Genomic DNA, 26970 nt, shown 5'->3' on the forward strand with positions numbered 1-26970 from the left:
TATGTGTGCATAACAAAGAAGTGTTAATTACATGCAACTTTGTTTGCTTGCTTTTAGGTATTCATGCAGAGAAAGTTTAAATGCTGTCCATAGACAAGACAGCAACACAAATCCCTAAAAGCAAACAAAAAGCTCTTCCATTTGCCTCCTTCCAAACTTCAGTATTTAGGAGGAATGAACATTTTCTTGATGACTGAAATCATCATTATTCGGGATGCAACTAAGAGTAGCAGGTGGCTTCTCTGTGCTATCTTAAAGTTAAAAGCAATAGATTGATTCAATAGAAGTTTGGAGCCAGTTTAAGATATGAGAGACTGACTGCAAGGAAGAAATAAGTCTTTGAACTCATTCTGAAAGTGTTCTCCTCTTATGAAAAAGCAGCATAGAATCTAGACTGCTGTGGTCCTCTCCCCAGCTCCCTTTTTTCAAGCTTCTACCTTACTGTTGTTGTCAAACATCTAAAAGCCATGCTGGAAACAAATCTCAAAGAAGCCAAGTGGCATTTACCTGCTTGGGGAAAAAGCTAAAATTTGAAGCCTAATGAAGTTAACAGTGTCCCTTTAAATCAAATTCCATCATCAGTTCACTAAAAAAAAAAATCTATAAAAAGAACTTTGAATATATAGAATTAAAAAGATTCTCCCCCCTAAAAGAACAAGTCATTATGCTTCTATACAGGGACACAGTCATCTATTTTATTACCCTAACAACCAAAAACCAGAGTCCTTTCTGAATCTTGAAAAATAACTATTTTGAGTTACCCTGAGTTGCTCTGTTTGGCAAATGTTCCCCAAAGCTTCTGATGAATAGTTGTCTTTTGTTTATTGTGAATCAGTACGATACCATCCAAAACCCCTCAGTGACTTCTGTAGGAATCTGAGCAACTCCAAATTTCTATCAGTTAACTGCCTGGGGTGACTGGTGTGCACATTACAGCAATTTCCTGTTTTAAGATTAGAAATGTAAGCCACTTGAAAGTAAGTGATACATTCTGTCCTGTTAAAGTACACTTGTTTAAGGAGTAGAAAGTAAATTATTTTCCAAGTACAGCTTTCTCTGTGCTCAAGTCCATGGTTTGCAAAGAACTAAGATTTCTTTTTGCTTTTATTTGGAATTTTCAAATAGAGTTACAGTTCTTTTGTTCAGATCTACACAAAAACCTTTATTTAGAATGCTGGTTAAGTTGGTTTCTATTAAAAAAAAATTAATAAAACTTTTAATTGTTAATGATACCAAACCCTAGGGCTCAGTTATTTCATTAACATGTTTCAGCAGTAAAGAAAAAACCCACAGCTCTCCCCCCCTCCATTCCCAAGAAGGCCCAATCTGCAGAGTGTCTGAGTAGGGCTTGCAGAATTTTTCTTCCATTCCCCAAGAAGGATGACAGGGAAGATTTTATCCTTACTTGTTTGGTGAAGATTGGTGATGAAAAATTAACATATTCAGCTGTTAATTTCTTCCATTACTTGCTGTATAAAAATTTTATATATATATATAAAATATAAAAATATAAAATATATATATATATATTCCCAGCAGTATAATTATGCAATACTGTTTACGCACCAATTCTGCTTTTAATTTAATGGTTTCCATAAAAAGATCCTTTTCTTTAGAGTAATCACTGGCCAATTTACTCGTGTCCCATCTTTGGTTCCTTCTCATTTTGGTGCCCAAGTGACAGAGAATGTCACTCGTTTCTTATCTTTAAGGATGCTTAAATATTTTTCATTAAAGAAAGCTTAGTTTAAAAAACCAAAACTTCTGAAGGAGGTAGAGGTTCTGATTAATACAGTCAAAGATTTCTGCAAGCCCTATAACAGACTATAACATGTTTCAAAATATACAGTTTAAGAATCAAGGAAATTTAAACCAACTGCACAGGAGCAAAGATGCAGCATGCTCAGGTCACAGTATTCAATGGCTAGAAGTCAACTTACTGTGTTTATTACTCAGTAAGACTTGCTTTCATTTTTGCAAGAAACTCCTCAACGTTTTCCTCTTGTAAAGCTACTTCACTCAAGTCTGTTTAGTTTTGGATTTTTAGTTTTGGATTTACATATATTGCACTCCAAAAATACTAAGACAAATCCATATGACATTTCTCTCAGACATAGGTTTACAAATCAATCTAATTCTTCACATATAAACTATGAGCTACTTTCTCAGCAGGATACAAAGAGCAATACACACAGATTCACATGCAGAGACACTACTACACACACTGCATTAAGGTTTGGCACTCACTTGGGCTAGCTCAGCACCAGTAACCTTAACCTTAAAAAATAAATTTTGTACTTACTGCCCTTACTTTTATACAAGGCCTCATTCAAGACCTATAATTTAAACCAAATTGACCATATCAAATAACCCAGTGCTTTTGAAAACCGCTACTTAGGCAAAACATTGACATTGTTTTCATACCTTCATTTTTCTGAGCCTGGATTTGTTATCATGACACCAAGCCAAGCAAGTCATAGTCTCTTGTCTTTCCAATGACTCTTCCACTTCTTTAGCAGTCAAAAACATCTCAATATTTACTAAGTCCTTTAAAAGCAAAGAAAAAGGAAAGCACAGCTTGTTAAATCATACTGATACTTTACACAGCAATCCATTTAACCAACTGGAGCACAGGAATGCAAAAGACTGTTCTAGAGACATCTTTAAAGGACATAACTTAAAATATACTGTAACAGTTTTGTAAAACCTCATTTCCATGTGCCAAAATAGACTCATTAAAATGACCACTCTTCTAAATCTATTTATGCAACAGAACTAGAGAAAAGAAAAAGAATGAAGATGCCATCTTGGAGCTTTGCAAAGAAACTGTTAAGACCTCATCAGTTGGGTGCAATCTACATTTCCAAGAATGCTTGTCTTATGTCACTGGACTATGACAATGTCATTATATAGTTCCTCAATTGCTTGGCAGAAGTAGATATGTTCAAAGAAAGAGGAGCATCTGGTATCAAGTTGGCCTGGAGGAAGCCTTGTATATACCTCTGCTACTTCACTGCAAACTGCTTTACACATTTGTACCAACCAAGGCTAACACAGCCCAATAAGATTTAAGATCTCCTAGGCTAGCAAGTAATTTTTTCCCCACATATCTCTGAAAAAGCACTCAGTCTGTTTCCAAATGATATGAACAAGATTCACTCTGAATTGGCACTGCCAGAAGTTATTTCTGAGCTGCATAAACACATCATGCTGTTACAGTTCACACTGTTAAAGAAAATACACCACGAGATACAATAAATCAATACACAAGCAACAATCCAGTATCAAATATTTGATTAACACGCCAGTTTGGAACAAGTTCCCTTTTATGTAGACTTCACAGCAAAATGCAGAAAACCATACAAATGAAATGCTAAGTATGACAAATGTTACAGTAGCTGCAGTGAACCGAACCACTTTCTGAAATAGGTGGCATTTTCAGCTGTTAGAACAGCTGAATATATTCAGTCTTAGACTTTCCTGAGGCAAAGTTAAAACGCATAGAAATAGTGCCAGGCATATCACATTCACATCTTGCATTTCATCAGCCAATTTTTCCTTGTAAATACAGGAAGCCTCCTATTATTGGAAAGGCAGGCCAGATTGGACTAGGTTTGTCAGAATGGTTATTTACAGAAATGCAGACGTGTTGCATGTATTTCTAAACTGCAGTGTAAGTCATTAAGCACAAAAACTTTTCCTGAAATTTTCCCCATGACTTAAAGGTTTGTTTTTGAAGTCATACGCAAAGTTTATGTACAGCATGCATTACATTTTAACAGAACGTATGACTGCAACTGCAAAAGCATTTACTATCAGAAGATGAAATTGACATACAACTCTACAGTTACCAAATCCAAGATTGAGGTCAGAGCTAAAGTAGTAAAGCAGTGGCAAGTTTATAGAATGAAATTAATCTCGCCCATGTAAATCAACTGTATAAGTAATTTGACATTCAATGCCATCATACCCATCATCTTGTTAGCCTATTTTTCCATACAGCAGCTGTTAAAACTGACTAGAGTTAAGAAGAGCATTCTCCATACATCTCCCCAAGCCCAAGTTACGTGCAACCTCTTCGTAAGCAGCATTTGTTTTTACATCAAATTAAAACAAAAGTATTTTCTTCTACTTTATTAAAGGTCTGGAGATGTGAGGTATACCAAGAAATCACTGGTTTTGTCACATTTCTTAGCTTTTCCTGGTTTTATTAAAAATATGGTGTTTTTTTGAAGCTGTGCATAGGCATTATAGCTCAATGAGATTGTGAGAATCCCAACTAAAAGCATTTATCAGTGAGGAGATAGCATAGCCATCTTCAGCTATTCCTCAACTACTGTTGAGGGAAAGAGGTTGTAGCAGCTGCTGAGAAAGAGAAAAACTTCAAAGTGAAAATAACTCCTACAATCCTTTTGTGAATTTGAAATAAAAAAGGTTCTGTTTGGTACAGACATGTTAATTGGACTTGTGTTTGCCAAAAGGAGTCAAAGCTTGGCAGTTGTCTTCATTAAATAGACAGTATGTATCCAGAAAACAGAATATTTTTAACTGAAAGGTTTTCTTTTGGAACTACGACCACTTTTAAATTGTTCCAATGAATGTTTTTGTTCTCTGCTGAGTAGGAAGAAAGTAACAGAACAATATAAAAAAGCATTAAGAGATTCATTTGTGGGAAAAGAAATAGCTTATGGATTTGATAACAAACAGTTCTAAGTCTTAATTAAGCAGACTGACAGAACAAAAATACTAAGATTCAATCAGGCAATGTACTTATAAAGAACCTACACATGCTATCGTGACTTTTTAAATCTGATCACACTTTCCTATTTTGGTTGCGCCTCCGCAGTGTATTTCTTTAGCTGTTGTTAATGAAATAGAAGTATGGAGCATGAGAGGACTACGTAGCTTTAAAATGACACAGGTCTTCTGTGCAGGTCAACACTATGGTCTGTGGAGAAGTACTCCTATCTCACATCTTGTATACAAATTATAAAGCAATTCTAAGGTCTCTAATTATCATCTTTTGGAACACTGCAAGTGTTTCCTCATTTCACAGCTTCAGTTTTCACACTAAAAAGTGAATGCAATATTTTATTCCAGACTGCAAAGTTGCAGACAAGCCCTGTGCTGTATGGTGTTATCAAACCACAACATACAAGCACACCTCCAGCCTCCCGTGCATCTCCATGATAGCAATGCCTAAGTTAACTTGCTTACAAATGCAGAACACTTGACTTTTGATAGGAGGACTAAGCAATGGCAAACCTACATTCAGGTAGGAGAAAAAACCCTCTGGCCATAAATATTAACAACAATTACACAAACAAAGAGGAAGAACATTCCTCTTCCTTCTACAGAAAGCAAGGAATTATCAGCTACATTGTATTGTTTCTGCTTATAACTATTGGACCCAAGTCAACCTCACTTCCTATCTACTCACCAGGTACCAGAAGGGTAACTACTTAAGCATTGGATAAGCATTATCATAAAAGGACTATTCAATTCCATTATGATAGTTCAAACTTCACAGAAAAAAAGACCTATTACAGAAAATTGCACCCTAAGTCTGGTTCCACATAAGTGTCTTCAGAGACTTATTTATACATCTATCCATCACCCTGTGCTCAGCATGATTTACATATATATAGCTTTTAAACTTCACTACTTTTTAAGCTGCAAGTGCTTACAGGGAGGAAGGCTACCAACCCTATAATACTGCACAGAATTTCGATAATTAAGGTATAAAATACCGTGAAGAATGAGGATTCCTTTACTATGATGATTACTACCTATATTCCTGGCCAACATAAAAGCCACAGCCCTATAAACATACTTCTCTTTTCTTTCTCTGAGATGGGTTCTGGGTAAGAACATCCCCAGCATGTACGTGCATGTCTGCTCCTTTGAGGGCATCCTGAGCTCTGATCACTGCCAGCAGGAGCTGACTGCAGTAAAACTCTGGGCAAAGAGTGAGAACCTTGGCTTCTCACCTGAGCAGCAGCATCCCATTTTCCAGAGGCTTCAGCACCTACCCTGACTGGAGGGGCCAGCTGCAAACACTAACTAGCTGTTAGATACCAAACTGCACTGGAAAGACCGAAGACTTTTCTCCCTAGAAGGAACATTTAGAATTAGGCTTATATTAGCTGCAGGACAAACGTGCAAAGAAGCCAGTTGATGAGTTGCAAAAATCTTTGGAGACCTGCCTCGGTATGAAAAATAATCAACAAAAGCACTAATTTCAGGCATCAAAACTAAGAGGAACATGAAAAATGGGCTCAATTTCATGAATTCACATGGTTGTATTGGAAAATACAACATGACTCAAAAAAATACACTGAACATTGCATGAGAAGAACACAACTATGTATGCTACAAAGCTTTTCTACTACGAAGTTTTAAAGCAAATGAGAAATTGGCAACCACACGTTCAAATGTGAACTACTTTTGATTTCAATTTAGGCAAACCATGTAACTAAGGCCCTATATTGAAACAGAATTCAGTAGTGGACTGGAGAAAAAGCACCGAATCCACAGACTTGTAGGAAATAAATACAGCAAAGGCAAAGTCTTGCTAAGAATAATGAATGCCAAACTTGTTTGTCTTCCTTACTCTGTAGGACTTGCACAACTGCTGACAATACATATTTGCACAGGATTCCTTTATTCCAAGACACAGGCAAACTTTATTCACTTCACTGCAAGTTAACTGCATCGCAGTCAAAGACAGCAATAATTCAACCCAGGAGCTTTTTTTTTTTTTTACTGACTTATAAAGTGACCTCTTCAAAGATGGCAATGCAAGAGCTCCCCCGGGACGTCTTCAGAAAGCTCCAACCTCCTATTTAAAGATCAGCGCAGATGCAGAATCCCTCATCCATTTTGTCAGAACTTGTTTATCCATCTTTAGACTGTAATCACTCACTGAGTAAATTACAACTTCATGATTAAATTACAAATTATTTCTTAGTTCCAGTCATAACCAAGAGACAGCAACATGTGTGAGAGGTGGTTGGTTTCACAGCAGGTGAAATTCTGAACGTCATTGCAAATCATTTTTAACAAGTCAGTCATTTGCTATGTTTAAGTCCATTCCCAAACAAGAACCAAGCTGGATGCCAAGTGGATGTATGACAGTTTTAGTGAGATTGACTTTCTAAAGATACTACAAGCATAAGAGCACCACTCTCATATTAAAAAAGGTTTTGCTGAAGTACTTAAGCATTCAGTAGTATAGTAAACATCCATTTAAACTACTTGTATATGAAACACAGTAAGCACTTGAATCACTCTAGAACAAGTTTAAAAAAAGCTGTGTTAAGCTTTCAATGAGTATTCACATATTGAGCTATCTATCCTGAACATGCAGCCTAACCTCCAGTAGAGTTTAGGAAGCAGTTCGTTACAAAACAGATAGAACTGCAGCAATGAACAGCTACAAACAAAAGGCAACATCAGCATTACATACTTGTATACTAATTTGTTAGTTCCTCTGTGATGAATACACAGCAAGTGCAGGGGTTGCCCTGATTTGTAACTATTGTTACACAGCTCAGGAATAAGACATGCAAACACCTACGAAGGCAGGCAATAGGACCCCCTGGGGAAGAAGGAAGTTACCATTTTTCTGCAAGGGAGAAAGAATGAAAATGTGTCAGTCTACACATTTATATAATACCATATCACAGTGTCTGAGAGGTCCATTCTTTTGTCCCTATACAAGGAGAAAAGGGAAATAGTGCTGGTTCTAAGAACCCATCCTTCAAAGTGAATTCAGAGTATACAAAAACTGCACTGATTTAGAAGACAGAACCAAACAAATAAAACAAAAGCATAGGTAGTGACAAAACAGCAAATCACAGTTGAAGTTCTGTTAAAAAGAGGCACAAATTAACATTAAGAGGTCTCCTTACTCTCTGCTGGTAAAATAATGTTGCCTGAAGTTCATTAAGCTACTCTAAAGTGTTATAATCTACACATTAACGGCACTACAGAGAAAATAAATAGAGTAAATGATGGAATGCCCTACTCAGAAGCCAGCTGCAAAGCTAGCTGTATGAAAAAAGCAGAGAGACAGCCAAACCACAGATCCATCAACAGACAAGGCAGAGAAGTTTTTGTCTACAAAGTAAACACAGTATTCCATGGTGTACATAGTTGAGCTTTTGCATGAGAGCATCTTCTGCGACCTCTATATAGCTCAGACCTTTTATTTTACCCAGCTATTTCTAGAGGACCCCAGCATCTCAGTGACTGACTGTCAGTCAGAATATTGTCTGGCATGAAGCAATGCTGCTACTTCTTTAGGCAACTGGATCTAATGAATAAACTTACAAGTTCATTTTATTTCAAATTAATTTTCTTTTTAAAACTTCTGCACTTCGTGCATTGCTTCTTTCTTATGCCTTTCTTCACTGGAGGAAGTAGTCCCTCAAAGTACTATTTTTTGCTCTTGTACCTTGCAGTTCTCTTACCAAGCTACTCCCCAAGCCTGCTCCTTACATCTTTCAATCACCTGCCATGTCTTCCAAGAGCTTACTTAAGTAAAGAGACCAAAACATACAGATTCTGATACTGACTGCTCCACAGGCAAATAAAGAACTGTTTTGTTTGCCTACTTTTCCTCATGCACATCAGTCATTTCGGTGGAGCCTCACAGAGCAGCTAGCTAGGCTGGTTATTATAGCAAGTTGCTTTCCCAAAGCCTCTCATCCTGTCTCAGCAGCTTCTGTAGCTCAGCAAATAGCTGCACCTTACCCAGCAGAACGTCATATCGAGCTTCACACAGTCATGTCTACACCAGACTAGTGCAACAAAGCCTTCAGAGCTTTTAAGATGCATCCACAGGCAGAAAAAAGCCTCTGCTCACCACTCTGTTTTCTGTAGTAGTCTCTTCTGCTTGAGGAAAGAGGACCAACCCTTAGCCAGATGGGCACAACCTGCTGCCATCATCCAAGCAGGAACAGTCTGCCCTAACAATATGGACAAAAACGAACTCCTGTCACCCAGTATAGTAACAGGAGAAAGCATGGCATGTAGAGCAACATTTACATTTTGAAGGAATGTCTGGCAGGAAGAATGTATAAGAAACATATCAGAGGCATAATGAAAGCAAACCTAACACATCTAGACAGTCTCTACTTGAGAACTCCATTCTACCATTTGATAATATTTCACTTCAAGAATCTTGAATGACAGTACATTTTAACAGGACATTTTGCTAGCCTTTCAGAATAAGATTTTGAAATATCTGTTAGATACATTATTTACAATCAGGTAATCCATTTTGTCTAAAAGAAAACTGGAAACACAGCCTCAACATCACAGCATGCTTCACATTGTTGACTTTGAAGTGTCAAATGATTTGTAATGAGAAAGTTTGTTATTCTAGACTGATCTTGACTATTACATATTTACATAATAGTAACTCCCAAAGATGCTCGAGACAAACTGCAGATGTACAGCTGTCCAGGAATTAAAGCACTTGGAAATTCAGATGAACGCACTCAGATGTTCATTAGATCAATCTACTGGAAGTTGCCATGCCTGCACTAAGAACACTTAAAGGAGCTAGTGTACACCTTAGCACTTCAAGGTAACAGCCAAGTCAGTTTGGCAGCTCATTTTCAGGCAGTCTCCTACAATCTCTCCAGTGTGGGCATCACAGCAAAAGGACACAGCAGATAGCTTCAGACAAACTAGTTTTCACCATTCAGCCTGCAATTAGAAAGTCAACTTGTCTGTATCCCGTGTAACAGCGAGGCAAAGGCTGCATGCAAGTATTATCACAAATTTTCATTTACCTATTTAAAACAGAAGTGTCACGAGCATAAACTTATTTTGCTGAATATACACTCAGGTGTTTGACTAACACCTGGACCACATCTTCAAGATTTCTAAGTGTACAGTGCTGTGACAACATTAACAGAAGCATTAGTTCAGCTTTCAGCTTTAACATCGCATGGTCTCCTTCATGCAAACTGAAGTTTTCATAAGCACTTGTATTAATTTCTTACTGAAGCAATCATATTACTGATATTCCTCCTACTCCAGCAGACAGTTCCAAGAACACTGAATCAGTATTATGCAGCTTTTAGATTTAGATTTAACTCCTACTTCCTTCAGTTGTACAAGTTCAGTGGAAATGACCCCTTGAGGCTTTTGGGGCCCAGACTCTTTGAAGAGTAGGAAGATGAAGTTACTCAGGTAAAGGGCGATTTCACAAGATGCAGCTCTGGCATCAGGTTTTGTTCCATAAGAGAAATCATTCAGCAGTCATCCCAAGTTTCAGTTCAAAGATCCATTTTACAGTTCTGAGGATTTCTTTCTTTAATAAAGCAATGAGAGAATCTTTAACTTGAAGGCAGGGGTAACGTGATATGGGGTACTTCATGAAGAGAGCAGTGCTTGGTCAAAAGCCATGCAGCTCATCTAGAGGAATCATAAGTCTCTTATTCTAAAGGTCATCAAAATAAGATTTCATGACTCCCCATAACCAAATTAGATGATGGAACACCTGAGTTTGCTGCAGGCATCTTTCCAAACATTCAGAGTTAATTAATCAGTCCAAAGTTATTTCCAAATAATTAAAACTGAAGCTGTCTCTGTGCAACAGGGAAGAGAAAAAACTGGACCAAATTACACAGAACAGAGAACAGCAGAGCAACTTACTGAGACAGTGACTGCTGCACTTTTGAATTAGATATTGATTATAAGTGAAAGGAATATTTGCCACACCAGTTTCAAAGATAAAGTACTTCCAGAATGGCTTCTCCAGTGTCTGCTCTGTTTTAGTATTCTACAGGGACAAACAGTGACCAAAACCTTAGAAGTTCTACTTGAGAAAGAACACACTGACAAAAAGAAAAAAGCTAAGATCTGAATTCCCACTCCAAGAAAATGATTTTCTTTAGAACAGCTCTTAACTGGTGCAGCACTATTTGAAGAGTCAAGAAGTCCTTCTAACACAGACCAACGCTTACAACAGTTACAAAACTTTAGAAGTCAATGATATAATTTATTTTCTTCCAACAATCTTCAAAAGCAAAAAACAAACTGGCATTAACACAAATGTTTAGCTAAGTACCTTGGAAGGATCGCGCATCTACTGAATCACTGATCTAAGACCATTAATTTGCAAAACTGATTGGCATGCATAACCTACAAAGCAAGGTCAAGTTAACTTTTCTTAATGGTTTAAAACTATTTACTTCAACTGAAGTGCTCTCTTGCATCTGGAACTTCATTGCCAGTGCTCCCCCAACACACACCATAGGGTATAGCAGCTCTTCTGCCTCTCAGTTTCAAGATTTTTGATTCATTTGCCTCCTGACCTAACACACACTATAAATTTAAAGCATCTATATCAGAAAAAAGTGATAGCACAACTTGCACAACACATGCAGTAAGGCAGGACTATTTACCATGCTATAGTAAACTAAGCAAAGAAAGAATATTTACAGCATGGAGTGACAATTTCAGAATCCAATTTGTTTCTCACAATACTGGCAAAATTGCTGTTATTACATATTAAACAGAACATATGGAAGCTTTTTCCTTCCTAGCTTATTAAGAAGAGGCTAGAAAAAGCACCAAGTTTATAAAACAACCCTCCAACAAACATAAACAGAGGTTGCATACTTCACCACAAAAACTTACCTACAAACAGCAACCAACTTCCTACTAAGACACTACACCTCCAGAATTAGATTAGCTGATTGGTTTGTGGCACAGAACTGTAACAATATTTAACACAGTAGAACATGGAATGGCAAGACTAAGCTTAGAGACAACTCTGCCAGCTAGCTGAATATATGAATCTGTACATGAAAATATACATTTTACGTTGGTGTTGTACTGCAAGGTCACAATGGAGTCAGAGTAAGATCATCATCAGGTGTAACAAGCTCATGCTGATGAGCTTCATTTATATGCAATAAAAGAAACACCTTTAACATCTAGTTTATAACTTCAATCTAAACCATTTTTTACATCATTTGGGAGTCAGAAAACATCAAGAAAAAATAATCCTCTCCCCCCTACATTTGCTTTGGCACAAGCACAGCATTTCTGTCCTTGACTGTAAGCTCCTATTTTAACATGACTCATATTTTGATATACATTCCCAAGCAGTATTGCTGTTCCTTCAAGACATGCCATACAGACTACATGGTAGTAACTTTACGTCCTGTATTATGCTTTATAACCTTGTGCCTTATATAAGCTGTGCACCAAAACTTATTTCTAAATTGAGCTAGTTAATTCTGGCATTTAAACTTCCATATGATTTTCACATCAGCACTTTTCATAGCCATTTGCTTCCTATCTTATAACCACAACTTTTAAGTGCTTATCTTCCATGACACGAATTCAAGAATCTAATTCCTATTAAGATACTTAATTTAGTAAGCAGACTAGAATTTGCCTCAGCCCATCAATAATTATTAAAATTGGACACTATGGTGAGTCAAATCTGCAAGCAAACTGTCTGCTATGTACTACTGGCAAACATATGAATGATTTAATGGCTTTTGGCCACTGAGGCAGAATAACTTCTAAGCTGTTTCCACCCATGAAGTACCATAGCAGCTCTGCAGGCCTCTTGGCATTCAGAAGCCACGTAATGAACTTTAAACACGCAGGCTGAAACTTGCACCCAAGACTGGTCTAACAACTATTGAAAAATACATAACCTAGGATCCCCAGCCTGCAACTGAAATGGAAAGAGCTCAGCCTTTTAAACAACAGCAAATACCATGTCTTGCCATTTGGTCTGCAACCACAAAAACAAATCACAATAGTTAGGGTTGGTAATTCTAAAAATTCAGTCCAACCCCTTTGCTCCAAGCTGGGCTGAGTAGAACAGTTACTTAGGCCTATGTCAGTCCAGTCTGGTTTTAAACATCTCCAAGAACAGAGAGACTCCATGCCCCAGTATGTCTGCTGGGGACCCCAGAAATAGATAAACACCAGGCAAGTCTAAAGAGTGTTGAGTAGAGGGGATGGATCACATTCCTCCAGTTGCTGGCAATGCTTATCCCAGTGCAACCCAGAATGCTGTTAAGGAGTTTCTGTCAGAAAGGTGCATTGCTGTCATGTTCAACTCACCCACCAGCCTCACCACCCATCATCCCCTTCCTTTTCTACAAAGCTGCCTTCCAGTCACACACAGCACGTACTGGTGGCATGGAGTTGCACTTCCCCAGGTGTGGGACTCCCTTCACAGAGCCTCATGAGGTTCCTGTTTGCTCATTTCTCCAGTTGTTCAAGGTACCTGCAGCAAGGGGAGCACAACCCTCTGCTGTATCAACCACAGATCCTAGCTTTTATCACCTGCAGACTTTCTAAGGACACTGTCCCATCATCTACCTCACAGTGAATGACACCGAGCAGTACTGGACCCAGTCTTGACTTCTGTTCTACCACACTCATGACTGGCCTTAAGCTGAATGTAAGGTCGTAACAATCACAATTCTTTGATCCTAGCTGCTGTGCTACAAATTAATGAAGAGCAGATCCTTTTAACAGCTCAGGATTTGAGGAAGAGTTGCCTCCCAGACATGGGGGGAAAGAAGAAAGAAGCACAAAAACTAAATTAAAAAAAAAATGAAAACAAGAGCTGCTCTTAATCATGCAGGTATTGCAGGCCTTTTTCCAGATTCCTACTTAGAGTGTAATGCCTACTGAGCAGTAATAATATTGTCTTGGTATGTCAAAAATCAGGTAATAGACATAACCAGATTTACAGCAGAAAATGTGATCCTGAATCCTGCAGTGGTAGAGACATTTATCAAAATTACAGTTGAGACTACAGTAAACAGAAAGATTACTGGGGATGAGAGAAAAATATCATGATATTTTGTAATCTCCAGAGCAGAGTTGCATTATTAAGCATTAGAGAACGATTCAATGCCCATATCTTCCAGCAAGAGAGGAATAAAGAGAGGAAAGCAGTCTGTTACTGAACTCATAACACCACAAATTCTGTGCAACTATCAAGTCTCATTATCCTACTGCTGCAAAAACCATCTACTGTACTGTAAAAGATCAATACAACATTGAGATACTGAGGGATGCCTATCGTCAGTTAGCCAGAGTAAATGTGAGCATCAAGTATATAGTTTTAGCAAGCTAGAAGAAACAGTCTCACCGCATGTACAACTAAGTTGCATTACACTTTGATATTATGTAAATAAAAATACTTCAGCTTGGAGGCAGCAGTTAAATGAGCTTATTTGAAAATAAACAAAAACAAAAGCTTCTGTTCAGTAGAGTAAAAAGCTGAGAGGCTTCACAAGTTCAGTGTCTCATACTACTGTCTTGTAATCTATCATAACAGACTTCCATGTCTATACCAAAGCTGAACATTCACAATCTCTGTACAGAGAGGTAGTGAACGCCCCATTGCTGGAAGCATTCAAGACCAGTCTGAACGGGGCTTTGGCAACCTGGCCTAGTGGGAAGAGTCCCTGCCTGTAGCAGTGGATTGGAACTAAATAACCTTGAAGGTCCCTTCCAACTCAAACTATTCTATGATTACATATTCAAGCATATTTTTCCCCTTCATAGTAAGTTCTGCCGGAGGTACTGCTGACCATTCAGCTGCAATTACAGCATCCCTGAATGGAACAACTGTCTTGCTCTGCTTTAATGATTCAGTGCAGCAAATTCCCCAGCAAGTAAGAGCAAAATTATTTCCCATAAACAGTAAGCAACTCATTTCTTCCTCTCTTCCTCCCCTTCAACCTCTTTTTGTTTCTTCAATGGTATTTACCACTATCAGTGCAGACTGAGCAGGATCAGACTGGTAAGCCCAGGAACAACAGGCCCATACATTCTAATTTGACATCAGTAACTAACATCTCTTCACCTTAACTGACTCACTGAGATGCTCAGCTACATCACCTAGGAGAGGCAAAGTACATACCTCACAATACCACTTACCACTGCAACTATCACTACAGACAATTTTAAGATGAACTACATACCTTCTGGCATTAAGAACATCAAAAGAACTTAAAAAAATCAGGAATCACTGAGGAACAAATAGTAAATGCTACCTAAAGTTTAGCAAAACAAGACTTTAAGGGAACAGCAATTTGTTAAAATCAGTTTTAATGTCTACGTGGTTATGAGAGGACAGCAGGGCAGATTCATCATAGCATAAAGAAGCAATGCCAAAGCGTGTGAAATCTAGACTGCTATGAAACAACACATTTCAAACATGTAAGCATTTATGAGATAGAAGCAGAACCAATTAGATACCAAATGAAAAAGAAAATGACAACCACAGAATTTTAGATGGGGAAATAAGGAGAACTGCATAAAATCTGTGCTGACTATATACAGGCTACTTATATACCTCAATCATATGACAATTTATTTTCTAAAGTGCAAGTCAGCATGCATTAGGTACTAGGATACAAGACAACAGTTGTTCCCACAACCAGCATATGCTATCCTGCCCAATCACCTACACAAGTCATTTAAGACAAATGGGAGGCTCCACCAAAAGCTTAATCAGCAGCCTGAAGGCCTGGGACAAAAAAAAAAAATCTTAACTTTTAAAAGGCAAGGAGTTTATCTAGAAGCATCTCATTTGAGACTGAAAGTTCTGCCTTCAATTTTAGCTTATTAAATACATCACATAAATCATATTTCTACATAAGGAGAACATACTCAGCCCTAGAAATACCAATAGATAAACAATAATAACAAAGGCACTAGTTTGTGAAAAAGCTGCTACACAACTGAAGCAGCTTGTTTGTATTTACTAGTTTCCTCTTTAGTACCATTTTGTAGCATACATTACCAACCTCAATACCACTTTGTCTTGCTAGTTTTACAGCTGTGTTGTAGTAGCCACAGCGTAGGAGGTGTTCCACCATCATACGGTCCATACGTTTCTTCTTCCACATGTTTGCGGCAGCTGGCTGGTCACTACTGTGTTCTTTCAGGTGTTCAATCCTACGTTTGCAGAGTTTTGCACTCTCATCTTCAGCCTGGATTGACTCAACTGCCTAAAAAGCAAAAGTTAACAGGAACAAATCAGGGCTATACAATTTCAATTGGCTTTTAAGAAATATAATAGGAATGGTTTGTAAGCATTCTTTATATAGTTACTCTTTATGTAGTTACTCTTGATAACACTTCATTTAGAAAGACAACTCTCACGGTAGCACATCAGTTTGAGCATGGTTGGTCCACTTTTGAGACATTGGCATGCTATTAACAAGCACTTACGACATAAGTTACTTGAGCACATGCACATTAACATTGAGCTAGTAAGAAAAAAGCAAAATCAGTTCTGGCATAAAGTTGTCTAACACCCTGCAAAGACCCTCACAGAGGTTCACAGTCATCTGGAACTCATGAATTTCCCCTTCCAACTTGTGCATGGCTTCTCCCTCAAGAAGCTGTCTACTGAATTAGTTCTACTAAGGAGTGGTGTAGAGTAAACCCACATCATTTCTAATGTATTGGAGCAATTTTAATTAGTTCCTACATTACTGAAAATTATAAGCATTTGGCCTTCTAGCAACTTTAATCCAAGGGTCTTAGAGGAATTTTTCCAATACTATTAGCACTATCAGAGAGGTATGATTTTACTTCTACCACTCTGGAAGCACATCTCTACTGTTAGGAGCCTTACTCAGGAAAAACAAATGTATCCGGAGTACGAAGAACAACAGTTGGACTCCTATTTTATGTCCCTTGCAACTGAAATTATTCTACTCCAACACTTAAATTCACATATTGGTAAGCCTTGTGCAAAAGACACAGCAGTATTCCCATAACTTTATTATTAAAACCACCAAATACTGTGGTCAAACTTGTTCTGATTCAGCCTTGAAGTTCCATGGTCGACTACTTATGCTTCAAGTTTTACCATGCAATTTTACTACAGTTGTATTTGTAATTTAAAACTCGCTGACTACATACACAGCACATGACAGACATGACCCACAGTTGTCACCAGAACACAAGAATGCTTGCAGTACTTTTATATGCTTGCTAAGGTAAAAGCAAACTAGAAGACGGAAGCTTACTACCTTTCCCATCTGTGATATGTCACCAGCAATGCAGTTTCAGATTGGACTACTTTACTTGTAATTTAAGCTTGCTGGCTTTGTGTTGGAGTACCTGCACGGCTACAGGAACACCATAAAGCTTTGTCATCCAGGCACAGACCAAAAACCTGATTAACTTCAGGCAGCCTACATCACATTCCACACTGGCACGGCTCCCTTTTAAGTACTCAAGTAATGTACCCAGGCTACAATATCATCCCCAGCTGACACCTTCAGCTGCAGAAGTACAGATTGATTCTAGTCACTCTTACAATGTATGTTCATCTACAAACTTCCATTCGAGCATCTGAAGCACCAGTCACTATACAAGATGTTTTGCTGTAATTCATAAAAATAATTCAGCTTGCAGAAATTTATATTACTAAACTCAGCTTTATTTTGTAACACAGTCTGGAGATCAGTATTCCATTTATGTTAGAGGCTTCCCCCCCCCCCTTTTCAGCAGGCAAACTCAAACCAAAACAAACTTTCACTTCTCAGAAGTCTGCAGCATTATCAGATGCTAAGACAACCACAAGAATTATTCTGAATACAACAAGGAGAATTCAAGGCAACCAGGCACAAAGGTTGAACTTGTTAACATTTCAAAGGGCTCACTTTATATGGTACCTGGATGTATACAGCTCTTGCTGCTTTGGCTTCTTTTGATCCTTCTAATGCAGACAAACACTACAGGTATTCTTCAAAACTCTCTTAAGCAAGTCTATCTGGACTTGCCCTGCTGGACATTAATAAAACTTGAAGGAACAAGCATATTAAAAAAGGATACAAGAGGAAAAACAAAGGCCTAAGCTTCTCTAGGATCATTTTCAGAACCCAAGTAACCCGCTGTGCTGAAAAGCTCCTTTTTAAGAAGGAGGAAGGTGTTAAACAAAGGATCCATCTAGTTCTATTACGGCCATCTCAGCAGTTCATCAGATCCTTGTCTAAACACAGGAGGAAGCAGAGATTCCACTTGTATCCAAAGGCCCTAAAGAAAACAATCATTTTTGCTCCTGGCAGAGATTACAGAGAAGACAGTTGGAGTCTTCAGCAGAAGCAGAATTTTTATTTCAGTAGACTTGCTGTTGGTTAACAGCCATTTATTTTTTGCCCACTGTTCTTCCTGAGAAAATGCAAAATTTCCCACAGTCTCTCAAAGCAGTTAAAAACAAATGAGTAATTACAAAGAAGCCTTAGACCCAAGGCATTCAACAGTGCCTTCAGACACACTCTCAAAGTCAGCAGATTTAACAAGTAAATAACTTACTCCTCCACATCATTACTATACACCTACAAGCAAAAATTCTAACACCTCTTTTAGAAACCGTAATTCTTTTCTGTATGCAACAAGTAAAAAAATCCACTTCTTTTAAAACCTCTTGGAGTCTCACAAACCGAAGATGAAAATACAACTATTAGATTTATGAAGGGTTTTGCAGATCAGCTATTTCAGTGCCTAAATAACCTGCTCAAGTAGAAAACTCCAAACCAACGACAGCGTTGTTTTCACATTACAAACCTCCAAAGGATTTTGATGCTTCACTTAATAGTCTCAAGATCTATATCTGTTCGTTACTTCATTTAAGTTTTAATGAAATGCCTTCACTACCATTTGTTTATTTTTAGAGAAGTACTGCTCTAACGCCAGGCAAGAGAGCTATTTTCATTCTTCTGCAATATATTATGTCAAGTAATTTTTCTGATGAATTTCAGAATGAGTAATATTCCCATCCAAAACATAGCACTATTCTACATATGTTTATACCTCATTCTTTTCAGAAATATGCAGTATAAGCACAAAAGTCTGGATGCATTTCAGACAAGCATTCTAGTTTAGCAGCTGGAAACAAGTTACTTCGCTGAACTTGGTTTAAAATTCTTCTAGCAATACTCCCAAGGAACTTTCCGACCTGCTGGTTCACTGTCTACAAGAAGCATTCAAGTCACCAGTCCAGAACAATTCTCACTTTCCTCTGCTATGATTTCTCAGTACTGTGTACAACCATCTCCACCGGGGTTTGTGCATTTTCCAGACTCCTCTTTGACTTGATTATCCTCAAGTGATAAATGAAAGCAACTGCACTAATCTTTCCATTAAATGAGCAGGAATTGATACAAAAATTCGTTCTGCTGCTGTTTCTTTTCTGTATGCAGAGAAATTGATTTTCAAGACTATAAGCACATGAATTTTACTTCTCCATTTTTTTTTCTATTCAGTTATGAACAGTGTGACACTCCATAAGCACAGTGAAGCAAGGTTCAGAACATTCTTAGGTTTTGCTGTGCATTCCATGTTCTTTGCTTACAGTGCATATCTTGAGAAGCAAATCAAAGCAGACAGCATTGCAGAAAAATACTTGATACAACTTTGCAAGACAGAACAGTGATGAGGTAGAACAACACTTACCTTTCGTTTCAGCACGCTGAGTTTTTCAACTACTCCATCTAGGAGACTAACAACTGAATCCACAGCAGGACAACTGCTCAGCGTCTTCTCCAGCTCTGCCACGACCATTGTAACGTGACTTGTCTCTCGATCAATGTTTTTCTGCGCAGCTCGAAACCGTTTGTTCAGTGTTTCATATGGCACCTGAATGAGAAATACCAAGTCATTAGGATTTCTGTATTTAACAAAAGAAGTAGTCAGGTCTTCTAGAGCTTAGAGAGACCACTGATTTGATGCAGTCAGCAGAATAGGTAGGTTCCAGGACATGACAAGTTTAGTTAATGCCCTGAGTTCTCATTTCAAAGCCTTTATTTAAGCTCTCAGCATGGTGCTAACACACTTCAAAGATCATGAAAAACAGTGACGGGAAATAAGCTTGGAGACTTTCTGATACCTCTGTCCCTTATCCTGCCTTGACTGTAGCAAGCACCAGTGAAAACAGAAAGCAAGGAAATGCATGTTTAAAGGAAAGCTACAACTAAACCACCAAAAAGAGATTACCCTTCAGAACAGGATTTTGATGTGTTATTTCTTTCCAGCAGGAGTTCACAAGAGAACTGCAAATTATGTTCTAAAAAACCATGTTCTATGCATATTGACTCCTGAAACAGTTACAGATGGTCCATCAATAGTTATTCAGGAAATGCATTAGGTATCCTGGTTGCTTCTGAGCACAGAAGACTACTTAAGACTACTTTCAATACTAGTTCTGCTATGACTATAATGCTAAGAGGAACTTCATGCAGGTAAGTAACCCTTCAGTGAAAAAGCCTACCCCGTATGACTGAGTTCAGTCAATTGCTCTAAAATTCCATACCTTGGTTTAAAGACTAACTGTTCTTGGAGGTCTCTTATCTTCTTGTTTGTCCCATGCCTTTACAAAACATCCATATCAAAACTACTGTTGATGGCAATTAAAAGCACATATGGGAGTAGGGTACAGCCTGGCCAAATTTTATGGCACTAAAAGAACTGGACAGAACAGTGTTCAGCAGTTCCCATCACAATGCTTCCACCACAGTGAACACAACCTACTCAAAGTTCTGTTACTTCAGAGCTCCAATGGTAACACAAACTCTAGAACTAAACATTCTACTGCTGCGCACATAACTCCTCTGTATCTTATCTTGAAGTCCATGAGTTCTGTTGGGTTGTTACTATAATGCTGATTGCTTTTTCACTGATGAAAGGCATAACTTAGCTAACCACCAGACTTGTGACTGAAAGTAAAACAGGAAATGTAAATCAGAGTTCTGTTTGGTACATATCATGTATATGTTTGATTAGAAATCCCTCAAGTTTCATCACTGCTAATCACATTTTATCAAGTCTGCATCCATTTTCTTACTTCTAATCATCTGCATGCAAGCAAGTATCCCTAGGGTTCATCTCTTCCCAGGCTCTAGGGAACAATGACACAGCACAACCACTGCAATTCACCATCAGAAATGCACTGAGAAACAGCTCAGGCTCAGCATACTGAAGATGAGCTTCCTAAGACTTCACATGACCTACAACAGGTGGTTCTTATTTGCCATGAAGTGTAACAATATCCTGATAAGGTATGACAGGACTCCTTCTCCTCTCAGTGAAGTGATCTATGCAGTGTTTTTTTGTCACCTCAAACAAAGACCCAAAAGACAGAACAAACCTTTACCACAGGAAGTACCACTATAAAACACTATTTTTCGCTGTAACACTCCTAAAAAAAATCCCAGCACCACAATCCTTCCCTCCCCCAAACTGAAACTATGTGAAATAAAACATCACAAAAGGCTTGTTAATGCCTGCTTGTCTACACCACGATCCATCTTTAGCCCTCACCTTCCTTTTCAACTTCCACAAAAATAAATCCATAGTTCTAGAGCTCCTCTGCAGATACCACTATGGGGCAGATACCCCTATGGAGCATATGCGCACATGGTTTTGAGCACGCTTCACAGTAGCAAAGCTTGTTTCCAACTCCACAGCTCAATGCCAGACAACATTATGACAGTACCTTCCTTCCACCCCTACTATTCATTACCTGTATTTACTGGGTTTAAATTCTGCAAGCATTTTTTTCCATCAGCTTTCCACACCACAATGAAGAGATGCTTCAGTCAGCACTTGCAGAACTTACTACTGATTTGAGGTACCTTTAGCTACCAAAAGTAGTTGTGTTAAATACTGAAGATACTGGTCTCAAAGCCTTACCCTTAAGCTCCCTTTTCCTTAGTTGCTTTGCAGCACACAAGAGCAATAACACTTCCTGTTTCCCATGCTCTGTCTCCTTTGCACATAAGTTTCTGGCACGCTCTGTGTTCTTATGACATTTAGAACAACTGGACTTTCCATTTCAGCTGACATCCTTACACATTTGTATTGTGTCAAGGTACAATAGGTTTTTTAATCTTGTTTTATCCATTCCCCATCCTCCACAGGAAAGATTTTCTCTGATGTAGAAGAGGCAAAGAGCTGAATAATTTTACTATATCCTCTAAAAGTAGATAGAAATATCTCTAAACAATTTAACATACCAAGGGAAATGACTACTGGTAAAAGGACACATTTGCACAACTGGTAAATCTTGACCACTTGTCCTGTTGTTACCTGCAGCCTGGAACCAGGGGACTTCAAAAGGTTACAGGCACTGCATCAGGAAGCTTACTATTTATTTCAATACTGAAAGTAAATGGAAGGAAAAAGTAGCCAAGCTGCCACACACTACCAGATGTAACACTTTTCATTGCCCCTACCATTCCACGACCAAACCTGGATGAAACAGCTGTCCCTCATCAGGGCAATTGGTTTACAGAGCTCAGCCTGATTTAAAATCACCACTTTAAGGGAAAACAAAAAGAAAAACACTGCTAAACATCAAACAGTTTGAAACAAAGCTGCAAGAGCTGTCCAGAATGTATTTTGGAAAAAGCTCAACACCAACTTGTCCTACTCACTGAAGCTGGAAGAAATACAGCACGGTTGCCTTGTACCACAAGCACACAAGAGGACAAAAAGGACCAAAGTTTGCAGGCAGCATGTGTGAACGCAGTGTCACTAAATCAGTTCCGGATCTTTTCCTCATCAACTTTCACAGCTGCAGATGCATCATCCAAGAGAAGCATGCACTCCAACAAGTCCAACTTAATTCCAATTCCTCTGAAGATCAAAGTTAAACCCACCTACACAATGGATAAAATCATAGTTAAGTTTTTCCAAGATCCAAATTTTCCTACCGAAGCGTTAAGGACAGTTCACTTGGCTGGAGACTTCTGCACACGACTGCTTCTAGGTGCTAAGTACCAACAGAGAGGCAGACAGAACTGAATAATCTGATCCAAGTGTTTTCTTCATTGCAGCCGTTACTTCACTCTGCAGTGTGAGCAAAGCAAGCCAGAAAGCTTTGGCAGAGCATGTTCTGGGACAGCACAACCACTTCTAGCTCTGGAGACGATCTTAGGAGATAACTCTTCTGCATCTTAAAGCTGGAATCAGCAGAAGAGGAGGAAGGATGACCCTGAGAGCTACAGCTGAATTGTTCTCTCTTCCTTCCACGCAGATGAAGGACAGAGCTAAGAATGCACAGTGGCAGCTTTAAGCTTATACTTCGAAACTCAATTGCAGTGTTAACTGCCATGCCTTCAGCCCATGAATGTACATAAGGCACTAGGGCAAGACTGACTAAGGCTAAAAATGATTTCAGTCTGATTAGATTGATTCTCAAATCATGTAGGACCAGTGGCTAGAACTGTTGAACAATAGATTTAATACAGCACTTGAAATACCTTTAAATACACTGATGGCTGAATTTGAAATTAACTACTAAATACAATTTCCAGCAAACTACACTTTGCAAGAAGCCATTCATTTACTAAATGAGGCCATTTTCTTGACATTTTCTAAATGCATAATGAAACTAAGGAGAAACAGCAAGTATTAAATGCTTGCATATATTGTATCCTGATGGTTAGCAGACTGTATACATTTCTCAAATGCTTACTATCAGATTTTAAAAGAATCAAAGCAGAAATATAAATAATATCATTAAGTCAAAACAAGCAATCCTCTATACAACATTTAAATGAGATTCTTTAATTTTCTTCTAAATGCACCTACATGCACATATTTAGTATTCTAACCATAAATCAAAAAATAAAGAAACAGACTGCCCATAAATATTTACCTCAATCCAAACATCTCCATAAGTTCACAAAAAATTGACTTTAAAAAAACCACATGCCATAAGGAGATACCATCTTCAGACTTCAGCATTACAGAGGAGGGAGTAGAACACGTACCATTTTCACCCTCACAGAAGTTCTGTGATTACAGTGATCAAAGCTTCAAGATCTGCACTGCCTCACAGGTATTTAACATCGGTGGGAGTCAGAGAAGCAGACTGGACTTTGCCACTTTTAGCACCTTGGATTCCACTAAGCTGCTTAATGACATCTTGAGAGCGTTGTAATGCTTTGGCTGCTAAGCATACCCACAGCTTCCATGACAGACAGTCACTCCTCATTCATTAGGCACTGAGGTTTCCAAACATACTTTCTCCCAAGTACAGAACCTATCATATATGAGATTAAAAAAATAACTATGGCAAGATGATCTTTGCAGAGGTGTCACACCAACCCAGCCACAACAGAAAGCAGGTTGAGTCACAACTGGAAATCCAGCACTCCCTATCATCATGTTAAACAGACATCCATTTTATTCAGCTGCAGTTCCTCTAATAAGCAGTTTAAGTGACAAAGGCTTTACAGACAGATCAGCAGAATAATGAACATGAAGAAAAGCATCGAGTTGAAAGTGTGCCCTAGCAACAAAGGACAGCAAAGCTTCAGTAGTAAATGCTGTCTTTGTCTTCACTTGCCAGGTCTTCTCCCAAACCTTCCAGCTCCTGTACCAAGCAACTGGTCAGGGTAGGGAGGTGGGTAGAACAGTAAGTAGCCTTAAAGAAAGGAGGAAATGACACTGCAAAGCTGCTACTGCCTCTTTGAAACATCATGGCAAAGAAGCAAAGTCCTCAATGACTACAGAAAGGCACATTTATTGTGTTTCTTCTAGAAGAGAGAAGCTGGAAGTGGTCTCTTACAGTTCCTTTGTAGCCAGACTAGGGAGATGCAGGGGGAATGAGTGGAATATAACCTGGGTTTGGGTCTGACTGGACAGCGTGGCTCAAACAGTAATGATCAGTGATTGAAAATCCACCTGATGACTTACACTATGCGACTCCCAAGGACTGTTATCAGCTCCCATATGAATGTCTTCATCAGTGATCCACATAAGAGGACAGAATCCACAGGCTCACAGAGGACAACAAGCAAAGTGCTCAGTAATGCTGGATGGTAGAGCTGATATTAAGAAAAAGTCTGGACAAGCTAGAGAAATGCACCAAAAGCTTCATGAAATTCAATCAAGTCCAAAACCAGAGCCCTACACCTCACACAGAACAGTTCCATGTATTAGCAGAGGCTGCAGAGTAACTGGCTAGCACCACCTCTGAAGAAAATGATGCAGAGGTACTGATGGATCACAGGCAGGACCCAGAATAAGCAACAGACTCCTAAGGTAGAGAAAGTTAACCACATACTGGGCTGCACTAGCAAAACTGAAGACAGAGGCTTAAGATGAATGATTATTCTCTATGCTCAGAACTCCAGAGTACTCATTTGGAATATTAAAGCTGGTTTTCAGGGCCCTTCCCCATTCCATATAGATGAGTACAGCAGGAGGACATGAAATCAAGAGGCTGAGAGAGGCAGACCTGTTTCACCTGTAGAAGAGAAGGCTACAGAGAGCTGGGAGGGGCACAGTCTGATAGCAGTATTCTGCTACCTAAATATGAGCGTCATAGATAAGAGCTTCCCAGACTTTTCTCAGAGTTAGAGTAAAAAGGAAGGAGGCACAGTTGACAAGTGGCATATGGAGATATGAGTGGCCACAGCAGGTGAGACCAGAAGTCCCTCTGTAACTGTCCTTCCCCTGACAGCATCAGCACTTGAAAAAGGCAAGATTTTACTAATCCCAAATGGTCTACTTAAGACTACATGAGCAAGAAGTGGGAGTTTTATAGTAGAAACATCACATGTTATCATCCATGAGCTCTGTTGGTTGTTCTTGACCTGCAGAATTTCAGCAGTGCAACATCCTGCAGTGAGGCATTTCACTGTTTCATTTGTCATCTACTAGCCACATTTGAAACCATTTAGTTCTTTTGGAACAGAAAAGCACGTTCACCATCCCCATGGCCCTCATACTGTCTCTTAAGACTGAAGAGGTTCTCCGTTCTTTGAAGACAGCCTTCCTCGTCTCTATTCATTCTTGCCCTTCTGTGGACATTTTCCAGCTTTACTACATCTTTCTTCAAGATGAAGCAAGAAAGGAAGTCATACTAAAGATGATACCATCCATTTTTAACACTACAAAAATCAGTCTCTCCATTTTTCTCCCTTCCTCAACACTCAATTTCCCTGACTGTTCCCAGAACATTCACTATAACCCTTAAATCTCACTAAGCAATAATGAAGACTTCAGAGTCTGTTATTTTACACATAAAACTAGAATCATTTTTCCTTGCACAATCTCAAACAACTGTAGCACACATTTACCTACATTCGATTTCATTTATTTTAATACCTCCACCATCTCTCTTGTCCAACGCTTCACACCTAGTTTGTGTCTATAATACCGTAATTACACCTCTGTATCATCAAGAAAATGGAATTAACTCAGTACTTGTTCACTGTTCCAAGCTGTTCAAGTCAAATATCAGCAGTACCAGCAGAGACCCTAGCAGAACACTAATATTAACCTTATTCTATGTGAGGTTGACTGCTAAAAGATCACAGAAGTCCAGGATTTTTGCATGGGCTGACTCTCATTTTTAGACTCTTTTAAGTAATGTACTTAGTACCTGTTTGAATAGGAAGAATAGCTTCTGTTCATCAATAAGCTGTTGGTTGGAAGGGGAAAAAAATCAATTACACTTACAACTCACAAAAATTTCCTTAAGGAAGCAGAATCACTGAAACACATCCTTCTGCTTTGTCACAGCTATCCTAAAACAAACCACCTCGATACTTCAGGAAGAACTGCGTTAACTGCATTTATTAGAGAAGTGCCAGAAAGCCATGGACACAGGATTGTATGAAAAAAATCTAAGGCAAGAGCAAAGATGAGCCTTTATCCTCCCTCAAGTCTTGAGCCTCTGAACTCCAGTTCTCAAACTGATCTGCTCACATCCTACAGACCAAATTCCTTTTTCACTTGAAATGATTCAAGCCTGAAGAGTTCCACATAACAGCAGAAACTAAAACCAACCAATCTGATTGACCAGAACATTAAAAAAAAAGTTTCTATTCCACAGCAATCGCATGCAAGAAACTACTTCAATTACAGCTATCATTCAACTATTGGAAACTATACAGAAAGAATGATACTTCAAAAACGTCATCACAATTGAAG

General features: G+C 38.6%; 1 protein-coding gene across 8 annotated transcripts in view; it reads right to left on the reverse strand.

Annotated features, from left to right (window-relative positions):
* Positions 1-26970, reverse strand: part of MAEA (macrophage erythroblast attacher) — a 46213-nt gene that overhangs the window by 11513 nt on the left and 7730 nt on the right. For 7 of the 8 annotated variants that reach the window (XM_015285923.4, XM_046940278.1, XM_015285925.4 and 4 more), the window contains 3 exons: positions 19480-19662; positions 15816-16019; positions 2425-2547 (listed from right to left, as the gene is read on the reverse strand). In XM_015285923.4, the coding sequence (XP_015141409.3) occupies positions 2425-2547; positions 15816-16019; positions 19480-19662 (510 nt within the window). Of the gene's footprint in view, positions 1-2424; positions 2548-15815; positions 16020-19479; positions 19663-20335; positions 20580-26970 lie in introns of those variants that run through there. The other variant, XM_040699078.2, reaches the window with a different exon arrangement.

Source organism: Gallus gallus, chromosome 4 (assembly GCF_016699485.2).
Source record: "Gallus gallus isolate bGalGal1 chromosome 4, bGalGal1.mat.broiler.GRCg7b, whole genome shotgun sequence".
NCBI classification, from domain to species: Eukaryota; Metazoa; Chordata; class Aves; order Galliformes; family Phasianidae; genus Gallus; species Gallus gallus.